The following is a 13,027-nucleotide window of genomic DNA, read 5'->3' on the forward strand; positions in this document are numbered from 1 at the left end:
TGGGCCTCTTGTTTTTAAAGCCAGCTTGGTCCACATAGCAAGTTGCAGGCTAGCCAGGGCTACGTAAAACCAGAAAGCAAAATGGAGTCAGGTGTGGTGACACGTGCGTTTAATCCCAGCACTCACGGTGCACAGGCAGAGAGATCTCTGAGTTGGAAGCCTATCTGGTCTATATAACAAAGTTATTATATAGAGGTGCATAATGAGGCCTTATTGCCCCTCTCCCCAAAGACTTTCAAGTTCATTCTGTAGTCCTCTTTTAAGGTATCCAATTTATTTTTTCCACTATTCTTTCTTTATTAGAAATTTCAGGAGTTTGTTTCTTCAGTGATTTTTTTTCTCCTAAGAGAATAACTACGGTGGTTACCCAGAACATCTGGAGTATGCTGTGCTTTTGAACACTAAAGACTTTCCTCTTCCCCTATTTTATGTTTTTACGAAGAAAAGGTTGTCATGCCACTTGACCCAGCATCATAAGAATAAACGATAAAGCCTTACCTTTACTTCTTCTCTCCAATGCAATAATGATAATTTTCTTAAAGATTTGGTGTGCAGACATCACATATTTCATGGACTGTGGAGACCTTTAATCTTCCAACTGATCTTTTTCCTTTGAACTTTATTCCATAGTAGATAGAGTTCCGGGTTCTCTTTCATTATGGTTGTGTTACTACTTATTTGGGTTGTTTGTTTGTGTTGAGTGAGCTAAGCTTTCTGGAGCCCAGGCTGAGCTGGGCTCACTGTGTATGCCAGGCGAGCTCAAACTCAGTAGTTTCCTTGCTCAGCTTCCCCAGGTGCTAAGATGGTGGCCATGAGCCACCACGCCTTGCTGCTGTTACTCGGTTGGTCAGTCTTCTCCTAAATGGCTCCTTGTGTAACTAGCTTTGAGCAGTTTATAAGAGTGCCCATGTGGAAAAGTGGGCTTGGTAGGACAGATAGATACATAATGAACTTTCAAAGTTATTTCCAACTTTGTTTCTCGAGGGATATACATATGAATTTATAATATTAAAGATCTTTGTTGTTTTGTTTTTGAGACAACAGTCTTACTTTGTAACCTTGGCTTGCTTGGAACTCACCGTGTAGAACAGGCTGCCAAGTGCTGGGATTAAAGGTGTGCAGCAATGTGCTCCCCACACTCCCAGGTTTTTTTGTTTTTTGTTTTTTCAAATAGGGCAGAAATGTAGCCTTGAGTCGGATGATCTACATTCAATCCCTGGAACCCACAGAAGCCATGAATAGGTGAAAGGAAAAATTCAACTCCAAAAAGCTGTCCTCTGTCATCCAAATGTAGCCCCATAGCTCATACAACATCTCTCTACCTCAAAAAAATAAAATAAAATAAAAAACATATAGCTTCCCCTGAACTAGGTAGAAGTGCCTCAAAGACACTTCTTCTGGTCCTCCATGATTAATGAAATCTCACTGTTTTAATTTATCCTGGGACTAATTTATTAACCACTAATCTCTATTTGAGTTTTGTTCATTCAGCTTATGTGTAGGTAGAAGATAAATTATATTAATTCAATATGATTCTGGATCATTATAATTTGATCTCTCTAATCAAGTTTTTCAGGCAAGTGGTGGTGGTGCATGCTTCAATCCCAGCACTGGAGAGGCAGGGACACGGACAGGGGGAGGGAGGGGGCAGAGGGAAGGGAGGAGCTGGGGCAGGGGGAGTCTCTGAGTCTGAGGCCAGCCTGGTCTGCAGAGTGAGTTCCAGGACAGTCTGGATACACAGCATTGAAAGTACTATCAAATAGTAAATTTCTCACTGCAACCCTATAAATGGACTTTGGAATGCTGCTTTTTATTGGTAAATTATATTGATAAGTTCTTTGGTAAAATGTTAACTGAAACTGAAAATGGTTGCTGTGGTCTGAAATTACAAAGAAATTTGACTAAACACACTGAGAAGGCAGTTTTTGTTTGTATATTTAGTTTATCAGTTTCTAAGCTCAAGATCTATTTATTTGCTGTGTGATATAGCTTGTGAATCTTATACACACAAAGGCAAAACTGAGGGAAGAAATTTAATAAAACTTTATGTGAAACATGTAACTTTATGCCAGTTTTCATAAACCTTTGTTGTTTTCCACCCAATCAGTGAACTTCTTTCCTGTCTCCCTGCAGCCTAAGTGTGACGGACAGGTCTTATTGACGCAAGTGTGGAAGCATTTGAATCTGATTGAATGTGACTACTTTGGTCTGGAGTTCAAGAACGTCCAGTCCTACTGGGTATGTGCTTTGGATTTGCATTTGGACACTGGGTTTGACTGTAGTGCAGAGTAATTATGGCATCCACCATAATTACAGAAAGCCTTTTAGGTCATACTATAATGATTTAAACAAGATGTTTGATAAGTAGCACATTATACTATTAAAGTACTCGATTTTACCTATGGGGAACATACCTGCCTTTAAGCCTAAATGCATATCTTTCCTGAACTCATTCTACCAGTTAGTACCTGTGCCAAGAAACCTGAGTTGCCATGGCAACTCCTCATATATCCTGCGAAATCTGAATTGTGTTCAAGTCGAATTTGAGCCAAGTGGACTAATTTTGCATCATTTTACTTATTAAACAACCTGTAAAAAGTATGGGTTGTTCTATTATTTATAGATGTGACTCTCTTAAAAACAAAAAAATTGTATCAGCCCTTTAGATCAGAAAGCATGCCCTTGTTCTGCTCTGTCCAGGGCCTCAGCCCTGAGCAGGACAGGGGTTTGCTGGAGTTTGTCTGCTCTGGTCTGCAGCAGACATCTCTCTGTTCACTGTTTGCCCACAGCGGCTCTGCCTGGGACGTAGAGTTGTCCAGAGTAAAGCTAGAGTCCCAGAGCCCGCCCGCCTGCCCGCCGTCCTGCTCAGGCGCTGCTGAGCTCCTGTGCAGCTCATGTTCAATGTGCAAGAGCACAGCAGGGTAAAGTCGCCTGCCGTAAACTTCCTGACTGTATTTTGTAGCGTACCTACTAAGTGAAGAAAGTATTTAATAGTTTATTCTCTTCTGTTGAACCCTCTTTAGATTTGGCTTGAACCTATGAAACCTATCATTCGGCAAGTGCGAAGTAAGTGCCTTACTTAGCTCCTTTAAAACCGTCCTCACTTACGGTGCCTTGTTCTGGAACAGTATTTAGATGTGCTCACAGGCACTGTCACTGCTTTGTATAGGTAGCGCGGTCGAAGTGGGTAGACTCGAAATCACTTAATGGTTGCTTTTTTTTTTTTTTTTTTTTCTTCTTCTTTTTTCTTTTTTTTTTTTTGGGGCTGGGGACCCGAACCCAGGACCTTGGCGCTTCCCTAGGCAAGCGCTCTACCACTGAGCCAAATCCCCAACCCCAATGGTTGCTTTTAAAACCATAATAAATCAGCATCCTAGGTAAGTTAGTTTAAATTTGAAAGTCATAGTCCTTATTCCTTGATATCTTAATTGTGGGTCAATATGGAGGGTGAAAACAGAAGTTTCTTTCTAGGTTATGAAGAGACATCACAACACCTCTTTTTTGATGGTTTGGGTGTCTTGTTATTGTTTGACACAGGGTCTCTCTGTGTAGCCATTGTTTTTTATTTTACGTGCATTGGTATTTGGCTTACATGTAATGCCTGTGAGATGGTGCTGGATCCTCTGAAATTGGAATCACAGACAGTTGTGAGCCACCATATGGTTGCTGGGAATTGAACTCCTCTGGACGAGCAGCCCATGCTTTTAACCACTGAGCATCTCTTCAGCCCTGCAGTGCCTCTTTTAAGAAACCTTTTTTGAGGACTAGAGAAAGGGCTCATGCAGGACCAAGGCTTGGTTGGTCCCCAGCATCCATATGGCAGCTTACAGCTGCCCACAACTCCAGGGTCAGGCTTCCAAGGGCACCAGGCCGGTGTGTTGGACACATACATACATTCAGGCAAGCACACCTACACTTAACAGAACAGCCTTTGTGGTTTGAGGATTGTTTGTTTTCGTTACAGGAAGAGGAGCAGGTTCATTCCACGTATCCAAGCTGCCCTTGCACTCACTATCCTCCTGCATCAGCCTCCCAGCTGATGGGATTACAAGTACAGACCATCATGCACAGCATTGACTACACCTTTTTCTAGCAACCACATTAGGAAAAAAAGGATACATGAGAGTGACCGTTGTGCTGAGAAGAAAAGGCTATTCCTTGTCTCCTAAAAACGATAGGCATGGTTACATCTCAGCATAGACCTCAGATCTGCACTGACCTTAATGTGATTTGTCCTGAAATACAAAAAGGAATCTATTTTATTGATGTATTTAGTTGTTTTCAAGGCAAAGCCCCTCTCTGTAGCTCAGACTAGTCTTCAACTCATGATCCTCCTGCTTTAGCTTCCTAAGTCCTAGAATGCACCACCACTCCTGACATAAATTTGTTGTTTAGATTGCTTTTGTTTTTAGGGGCAGAGGTTTACTCTGTGACCCAGACTGATCTCAAGATTTATCCTAGGTTGCTTCCAGTGTACAGCCATCCTACTGCCTCAGCCTCCCCAGGGCTAAGGACCATGACCATGAACCACCACAGCTGGCTATAATTTAATTGTACTTAAATTACAATGGGAGAGAGCTCATGTAGTCATGCTGGCCTCAGATTTACTGTGTGTCCAGGGATGATGTTGAACTCATGGTCCTTCTGCTCCTACCTCTCCATGCTGGAGTTACAGATATATGCACCACATTTGGCTTTTACGTGGTCTTGGGATGGAACCTGGTGCCTTGTGCATTTTAGACACAAACTCTACCAACTCATTACATCCTCTCTGCCAGTTTGGGTTTTTTTTTTTGGTTTTTTGTTTTTGTTTTGTTTTTTGGTTTTTGGTTTTTTGTTTTTGTTTTTGTTTTGCTTTTTGTTTTTGGGGTTTTTGTTTGTTTGTTTGTTTGTTTGTTTGTTTGTTTGAGGCAGGGTCTTAGTATATAATTTCAGATATCCTAGAACTTGATTTGTAGAGCAAGCTGGCCTTGAACTCACAGAGGTCACCATGCCTGGAATTAACTTAAAAGCTTTAATGTGTAATTTCCCACCTACTAAAGAATGTTCCCAAGTAGTCTCTGCTTAAAGCAAAGTATTGAAATTCCCAATACATGTGACTGGTAGTTACGGCCTTATAAATGCACGCGTAGGAAGTTTCTTGATAATAATATGGAAAGAAAATAAATATGGAAATTAATCTTATCTGAAATTATTTATTTTGTTTTTACAGAGCCGAAGAATGCAGTGCTTCGCCTGGCAGTAAAATTTTTCCCACCTGACCCTGGTCAGTTGCAAGAAGAGTACACAAGGTAAAGTGTTCCCTCTGGTCAGGGCCTTGTCGGTCCTCTGCCATCAGTGATTAGGAAAGAACAAGGCTGTCTCTCTACTTAGGTGTCACTGAGTGTGGTGGAACTGTGGCTTTACTGTTTATTTACTTATTGTGGAAAATATTATATGCTACTTTAGTGATACAAGTTTATGAAGATATTTCTTGTATTTACAAAGATTGAACTTCTGTCAGACCTTACAGCCAAGTTAATGTACACCTGGAGATCACATAAGGCTTATCTTCATTGAAGTTAGGACCAGAAGCACCTTGGAGAAGAAAATGTTCATACATTTCAGATTACAACTCTCGGGTCATACTCCATCACTGAGGGTAGTCAGGGTAGGAGCTCAAGGAGGAAATCTGTAGCCGGGAAATGAAGTGGGAGAACACTGCTTAGTGACTTGCTTCTTGTGGCTTGCTCAACCTGTTTTGCAACCCCTTTGGGATGACCCACCTACATTAATCATTAATCAAGGAAAATGCACCACAGGCCTGCTCACAGATATTCTGATGGGGACATTTCCTCACCTGAGGTTCCCTCTTCCCAAATGACTCTAGCCTGTGTCAAATTGACAAAACAAACAAGCAAACAAACTAAAACCAGCTAACATCCTCTTCCTGTGGTGTACTCGGAGGTTTAACCTGCCTTTAAGAGACTATCATAACAACTAACCTTGCCTCGGATTTTGCATGCAGTCAGCTTTTACAACCTAAGCTAATTAATGGCTTCATTCCTTAAATTATGTACTCTTCCATGCCCCCAACCCAGAATAATGTATGTGTGTGTGTTGTGGTAACTATTTCCTAAAAGCCAATAAGCAGAAGCAATCATATGAAATAAATATTCACCATAAATGTTGGCAACAACATATGGATATTGGTTGTCTGAGTGAGTTGGGGTTGGTAAAATGACTCCTTTCTGCAAACTTGTTAAAGATTTATGTAAGGAATCCCTCATATCATTCTTGTGTTTTTTTGTGTGCATCAACAATTTAACAACAGACTGACACAGATAAGCCAGGACCACAAGTGCAGACAAATGGAAGATACCGGAAGAAAAATGGAGTACTCAAAAACTCAAATTAATACAAAATGTTTTCATTCCTTAATACAACATCAACACTTTGGTACCTCTGAGATTATCTCTAGTGCATTTAACCCCTCCCTCCCTCCTTCCTTCTGCCTGTCTGTCAGTCTGTCTGTCTCCCCCCCCCGTCCCTCCCTCCCCCCACACACACACTAATGAAAAGAACAGTTGGAATGTCTCAGTGTAGGTTAAGGCAGCCAAACCTGACCTGATTTCAGTCCCCAGAACCCAGAAGAAAAGAAACAGCTCCCACAAGTTGTCTCTACCTTTTACTTGCACATTGTATGCCACATTCCCAAGTCAGTAAATGAGTGAGGATATGAATAAATTCTAGGAGACACAGATAGGAAGCATCTTAGCTGATGCTCCTTACACCGAACAAATATAAAATAGAACTAAGAGAAGGACTGATGCTTTTCACTTGAAAATAAAACTTGGGGTGTTAAGACTACACCCCTCTCAACTCCTCCACCCTCCCAAGACAAGGTCATTTTGTAGCCTGGCTATCCTGGGACTCGCTCTATAAACCAGGCTGGTCTCGAACTCAGAGATCACCTGCCTCTGCCTGTAAGTGCTGGGATTAAAGGTGTGCGCCACCTCCACCCAGCTTAGAACAATTTCAAACCAGTATTCTTTGGGTGACTTAGATTTATGCATATGAATAAAATTTGTCAAAATTCTGTTCATATAGATATCAACAGAAACCTACATAAGTGGGAGATGTATAGCATCAATAGTTCTTATGAAGAGGGGGATGGAGTGAGTAGGGCCAGGGATATGAGGAAATTTCCATTCCTTCTCTAATTACAGGTTGCTTTTCTTCAGAAATTACTGATAGAGTGTTAACAGCAGTCATCTAGATAGTAAAGATTAGGAAAAGAAATTATGTGTATTGATTTTATAATGAGAAATAAAGCAATAAATTTAAATTTGACTCCAATCTTGTGGGATATGGTACACACCTTTAATCCTAGCAGAGACAGTAGATCCCCGAGTTTAAGACCAATGCTCTGGTGTACAGAGCACATCCCAGGACTTCCAGTCTGCAGAGAGAAACCCTGTCTTGAAAAACTAAACTAAAAAAAAAAAAAAAAAAAAAAAGGGTTGGGGATTTAGCTCAGTGGTAGAGCGCTTGCCTAGCAAGCACAAGGCCCTGGGTTCGGTCCCCAGCTCCGAAAAAAGAAAAAAAAAAAACTAAAATAAGATAAGAATAAAATAGGCTCAAAACCACAGGTGACATGCGATGAAATCGACCAGGATACTGTCATAGTGCCCCAAAATGACTTAAGTCCTGACTGGACCAGGCTCATAAGTGGATCACAGTGAACCCAACCCCTCTTAGAGACTTTGTAGATCATGGAGCATCCAGAAACTCGTAGAAAGTCAGTTCTAAGATGGGTGAGCTCAGCCTCTTAGGTTGATGAGGACTGTAAGCTACAGTCAGCAAAGCCACACTACTGTGAGTGGATGTGAAACAGACCTTGGTAACTTACTGAAACCTAAGAAGTACCATGGATTCTCTTTTTGAAGGGAATCACTTTTAAATCATATTCTCCCAAATTAAACAGAATACTTTCTAATTTAGGATCCTGAGTCTGAGAATTAGAATTCAAGTACATTTGTGGCAATCCGTTTTATTTTTGCTTTGTTATTGGAAAAGATCCTTATGGGTAAGGTTGACCTTCAACTCACTGTGTAGCTGAGGATGACCCTGAATTTCTGATCCTCTGCTTCCACTTCCTGACTGTTAGGAATGTACACTTTGGCCACCATACCCTGCTTATATGTGGGTAGAGAGAACCAGGGCTGCGTGCACTTGGTGAGCACTCTACCATACCACAGTCCTAGGAAGTCAGTTACTCCCTTGTACGTTCATTCTACCTTTTCCCATTGAATGTACTCAAAACTGTATCTGTGGCAAAAGATTTGAAGAAAATTTCAAATAAAGTTATAAAAATAGAAAACAAAAGTTGTTTGTCCTTGCTCACCTACCTGCTGCCTAGGGAAATACTGATGCTGCACAGAAGTCTCTCCACACTTGCAGCCTTCAGTGTACATAGCGTAGCAGACCTTGAGGAGATTGTGTGACAAATCAGCGTCAAGAGGTGCACCTCGGCTGTCAGCAGAGGTGTTTCTCCCAGTTGCAACCACCCATGGCCTTTCACTGTGCGCACACTGTCAGTCACCTCGGTGCTCTGGAGGAGGATTCCCACTTTTTCTGTTGAAATATTGCAAAGAAATATCATTGTTGACATGCCCTGTGAACTCTGGAATACCGCTGTGGAAAAGCTTAAATTCTAAGTGAATGTAGGTGTTCCTTTTAGCTGTGATTATACTAAAATAGGAAGAAGACAGAGTTAGCATGCCGTCTGCATAAGGGTGATATGCAAGTTGATGAAGCACTCCATTTCGTTTTTCAAAAAAAGAGCAGTAATTTTTTTAAATAGAACAATGTAATTTTTTTAATTTAAAATTATTTTTTTTAAATGTAGTAATATACACATGAATTTCTGTGTACCATATGTGTGCCTGGTAGCCAACTTGTCATCAGAGCACCTGGAACTAAAATTACAGTTGTGAGCCACCATGTGGGTGCTGGGAATTGAACCTTGGTCTCTAGAAGAGCAACAAGTTCTCTTCTATTAATTGCTGAGCCATCTCTCCATTCTCAAATCTAGTAAAATTGTAATACCTTGTACCAAAGTGTAAATTTCTGGGAAGACAAGATGTTTGTTTTATACACATTTTGTAGCTCCCAGAGCAATACTGAGGAACAACTACTCAGTCTATTTATTTATTTATGTATGTATGTATTTATTTATTTAGAGGCAGGAGTTACTATTATGTAGCCCTGGCTGTCCTGGAACTCACTATTCAGACCAGGCTGGCCTTGAACTCACAGAACTACACCTGCCTCTGCCTCTGCCTCTGCCTCTGCCTCTGCCTCTGCCTCTGCCTCTGCCTCTGCCTCTGCCTCTGCCTCTGCCTCTGCCTCTGCCTCTGCCTCTGCCTCCTCTGCCTCCTCTGCCTCTGCCTCTGCCTCTGCCTCTGCCTCTGCCTCCTCTGCCTCTGCCTCCTCTGCCTCTGCCATGCTGGGACAAAAGGTGTGTGTCATCATGCTTGGCCTCATAAATGCTTTTAGATTCCCTTCTGTAGTTCCATTTTCAATAGTGGTATTTTAAAGTGCTTGTATCTTAGAGCCTAACCAAGATAAAATATTATCAATCTGCTTAAAAGTATCTCAGGTACATTTGAAACTGTCTTAATTGTGTATTTCTGTTCTTTCATCCAAAACTGTGAGTACAGTTTTATAACATGAATTTATGAACTCTTTGTTAAAGGTGCTGCCTTGGAGAGTGTGACTGTGTGGGTCAGTGGTATGCCCATGAAGGCTGGTTTCTCTATCCTCCTGTCAGACAGAGTCCTTCTGTGTGCTGAGCACTGTGTGTGCTCTGACGTGCATGGCTCAGTCTGCTGAAGAGATCTGTGTTCTGACCTTTGGTGTCTGCTTGTTTTGTGAAAGGGCTTTTGTAATGTTGCCTGCTCTTGGAGGGAGGGCCCTGCATTTTGCTCAGTGTTGAGTGCTGCTGCTTCCCAGAGCTTGTGTGCTCTCCTATAGAGGCATGTCTGTATTATGTCCAAAGAACTTTTGGAGTTAATCTGCTCTTGCTTTGAATCTCTTTCTAGGTACCTGTTTGCCTTGCAACTTAGGAGAGACCTCCTAGAGGAACGCCTGACCTGCACGGCCACCACTTCCGCCCTTCTCATATCCCACCTTCTGCAGTGTTAGTATCTTCACATGGAGAGAAGCTCCCACAGGCCAGTCCTGGGCTCAGGCACTGAAGAGCTGCTGTTGTTGGTGTGCTCATGACTAATTGCCAAACCTGGTCTTTAAAGAAATGGACATTTCCTTAGATATATTCTGCCTAGGCGGAAAGCTGACGTTTGTAATGTACAGTAGCTCTGCCTGTAGACTCAAGGCCAAAGTCTGTGGTTACGTTCATTCCTTAGAGTTGCCTCTGCTGTCTGTGCTTTCTCTCTTCCCTCCCCAGTGCTGGGAGCCTTGCACATGCTAGGCAGACATTCTACCACTGAACCACAGACCTAGCCCTTGGAAGTTGTGTTGGTTTTATGTTTTTAAGCAACTCGACCTGGCCTTGAATTCACTGTGTGCCCTAGACTGACCTCTGCCTTTATGCCTTGTCTACCTTTATCTAATTTAACAGCAATATGTATCCAACCCGTCAGACTGTAAATCATATTCTCAGCACGCCCAGAAAACGGCCTCCTGAGAGTGAGTTGTAGTCCTTGCTGTCTAAACATTAACAGGAAAGGGAAGAGAGCGCGGTCCTTTAGTATTTTTTATGAAACAAAAGATGATGAAGATATAAAAACTAAACTTACTTCAGAAATCAATGGTGAGAAGTATAGCAAGAGATTCCAAGATAGGGGTGCATGCTTATAGGAGTTAAGAAGCTACCGGCCACAGGGATAGAGAGGGAAGGGCCCACATCTCTTCTAGACCAATGATGAGGCCATTTACTATGTGCAGGCAAAAATATTCATATACATAAAATAAAAATAAATCTTCTGAAAATTCATAAAATGGGGAAGTTTTTGGAAAGTTGAAAAGCCCTGAAGGAAGAAAAAAAAAGATTTAGCATGTGTTTTTCTAAAGTAAAATAATGATTCTGGTCATAGTATCCATGAGACAATTTATGTGTAAACTGATTTTTAAAAATAGTAAGCCAGGGCTCGAGAGGTGACTCAGGGTAGCACTTGCTGCGCATGCCTCCTTGGGCTCTGCTCCCAGCATTCACATGGTGGCTCACAACCATCTGCAGCTCCAGGCCCAGGAGCGCAGTGCTCTCTTCTGGCTTCCTTAAGCTTTGCACACACATGGTGCATACGTACATCATAGGCAAGTAACACACTCACTTAAAATGTTTAACAATCGTTTAAAGACTAAATTAAAACAGTAAGTCATTTACTCAGGGTTCACTATAAACAGTCATCAGAATTTTTGGTCTTCAGAAGTTGGAGGGAAAATCTCATACCTTTTCTTATGTTTACCTTTGAACAGCATAATATTTGGAAAAATAATATATAAAACATTTACATGCACAGATTTATTTCAAAACCCAAGTGACAACTTTCATTATCTCTTCTCAGCGGAAATCGGAGATTATGATGAAACCCTGGATCGAGAACACCTCAAAGCCAATGACTACTTGCCCAACCAGGAGCAATCCCTGGACAAGATACTCGACTTCCATCAAAGGCACACGTGAGTCAGGAGCAAAGTGATGGAGTTACAGCTACATTAAAAGATGGCTAACCAGGAACTGTTGTTCAGGTGTCTGCAGAATTTGAGCTGAAGTAACAGAGGCTGTACTTTGGTCTCAGAGCATACAACAGCCCACCAGTATCATTTATGACATTTCCTCCAACCTACTATTTGGTAGCTAGATGTGTTGCTTGCATATAACTTCAAGAAAGTTGTAAAGCTGACCATTTAGTGAATTTAAATGAAGCGTCCTCTTTACCCTTTGCATGCGTAGCAGTGAGCCATCTGCCTTCTAACATCATCTCCCACGTTGCTTTGTTGGCCACTTCTTCTGACTTTTCCTGACTCACTTTTTCATACACTTTGACTCTTTACAACACACGTTTTGATATGTTAAAATGTCCTTCAATACAGGGGCCAGACTCCTGCAGACTCAGATTTCCAGGTGCTCGAGATTGCAAGAAAGTTGGAAATGTATGGCATCAGGTTTCACATGGCTTCTGACAGAGAAGGGACCAAGATTAATCTGGCAGTTTCTCACATGGGCGTCCTCGTGTTCCAGGTAGGTGGACAGGCAGGGAGAGGCCAGAGCAGGCCATCCTAGTGCACGGTGTGTAGATACGGTTTGTTGTTGGTAGATTTTTTTGTTGTGATAAGTGAGGGCCATGTGTGAGGAGAATCTTAGCAGATCGTCTGATCTGACCTCTTACAATGAAGAAGCTGCTTCCTTGTCCCTCTCTGCCAGTAAAACTCTGCTCATTGTTCCAGAACTCATGAGCCCCCAACTACCTCCAGGACTGACCACTGCCCAAGGAATCCACTCCCTTCTCAGTGTTTATTCTGTTGTTGTACCAGAGTCACCGCCTAGGATCTTAAACTGGGACTCAGGGTCTTGTCTGAAAGGCTGTGGATATTCTAGGGGTGACAGCTCTGCTGGGCTATGAGTGCTTTTGATGACAGGAAGCTCAGTTGGATACCATGAGCTTGATAATAGAAAGTCTGGCTTCTCTCTGTGAAGAGCAGTTGGTTGCAGTTGCTGGCAGAGCCAGGGAAGCAGTACAGGGCCTCCCCTTGTGGTATGTGTCAGACGTTAGAAACAAGGCACCTCCCTGAAAATGTAGACTCACAGCCCCTCCCTGTGTCAGGCCCTAAACATGCTGGCCAGATTGACAGGAAACTGGAGGCTGCTCTGAAAAGCCAACTACCTGGCAGCCATAGGTGCAGATGCCAGTAACCTGCGACAGCAGCACTAGTGTGGAAGCGCCTCTGAGCAGCTGAGTGTTGGGACGGCACAGAGAGGGTAAACAGTAGAGCCCGGGGGGGGGGGTCGTTGGTCGGCTGT

At 42.4% G+C, this 13,027-nt stretch overlaps 1 protein-coding gene and 1 pseudogene across 1 annotated transcript in view; both read left to right on the forward strand.

The window, feature by feature from the left end:
• The window catches only part of Farp2 (FERM, ARH/RhoGEF and pleckstrin domain protein 2), a 105,971-nt gene that overhangs the window by 43,558 nt on the left and 49,386 nt on the right, over nucleotides 1–13,027 (forward strand). The window contains exons 3-8 of the mRNA XM_032901682.1: nucleotides 2,134–2,238; nucleotides 3,024–3,066; nucleotides 5,213–5,291; nucleotides 10,086–10,183; nucleotides 11,571–11,685; nucleotides 12,100–12,247. Coding sequence (XP_032757573.1) covers nucleotides 2,134–2,238; nucleotides 3,024–3,066; nucleotides 5,213–5,291; nucleotides 10,086–10,183; nucleotides 11,571–11,685; nucleotides 12,100–12,247 — 588 coding nt within the window. The remainder of the gene's footprint in view (nucleotides 1–2,133; nucleotides 2,239–3,023; nucleotides 3,067–5,212; nucleotides 5,292–10,085; nucleotides 10,184–11,570; nucleotides 11,686–12,099; nucleotides 12,248–13,027) is intronic.
• LOC116899789 lies at nucleotides 8,713–8,812 on the forward strand (annotated as a pseudogene).

This window comes from Rattus rattus, chromosome 4 (assembly GCF_011064425.1).
Source record: "Rattus rattus isolate New Zealand chromosome 4, Rrattus_CSIRO_v1, whole genome shotgun sequence".
NCBI classification, from domain to species: Eukaryota; Metazoa; Chordata; class Mammalia; order Rodentia; family Muridae; genus Rattus; species Rattus rattus.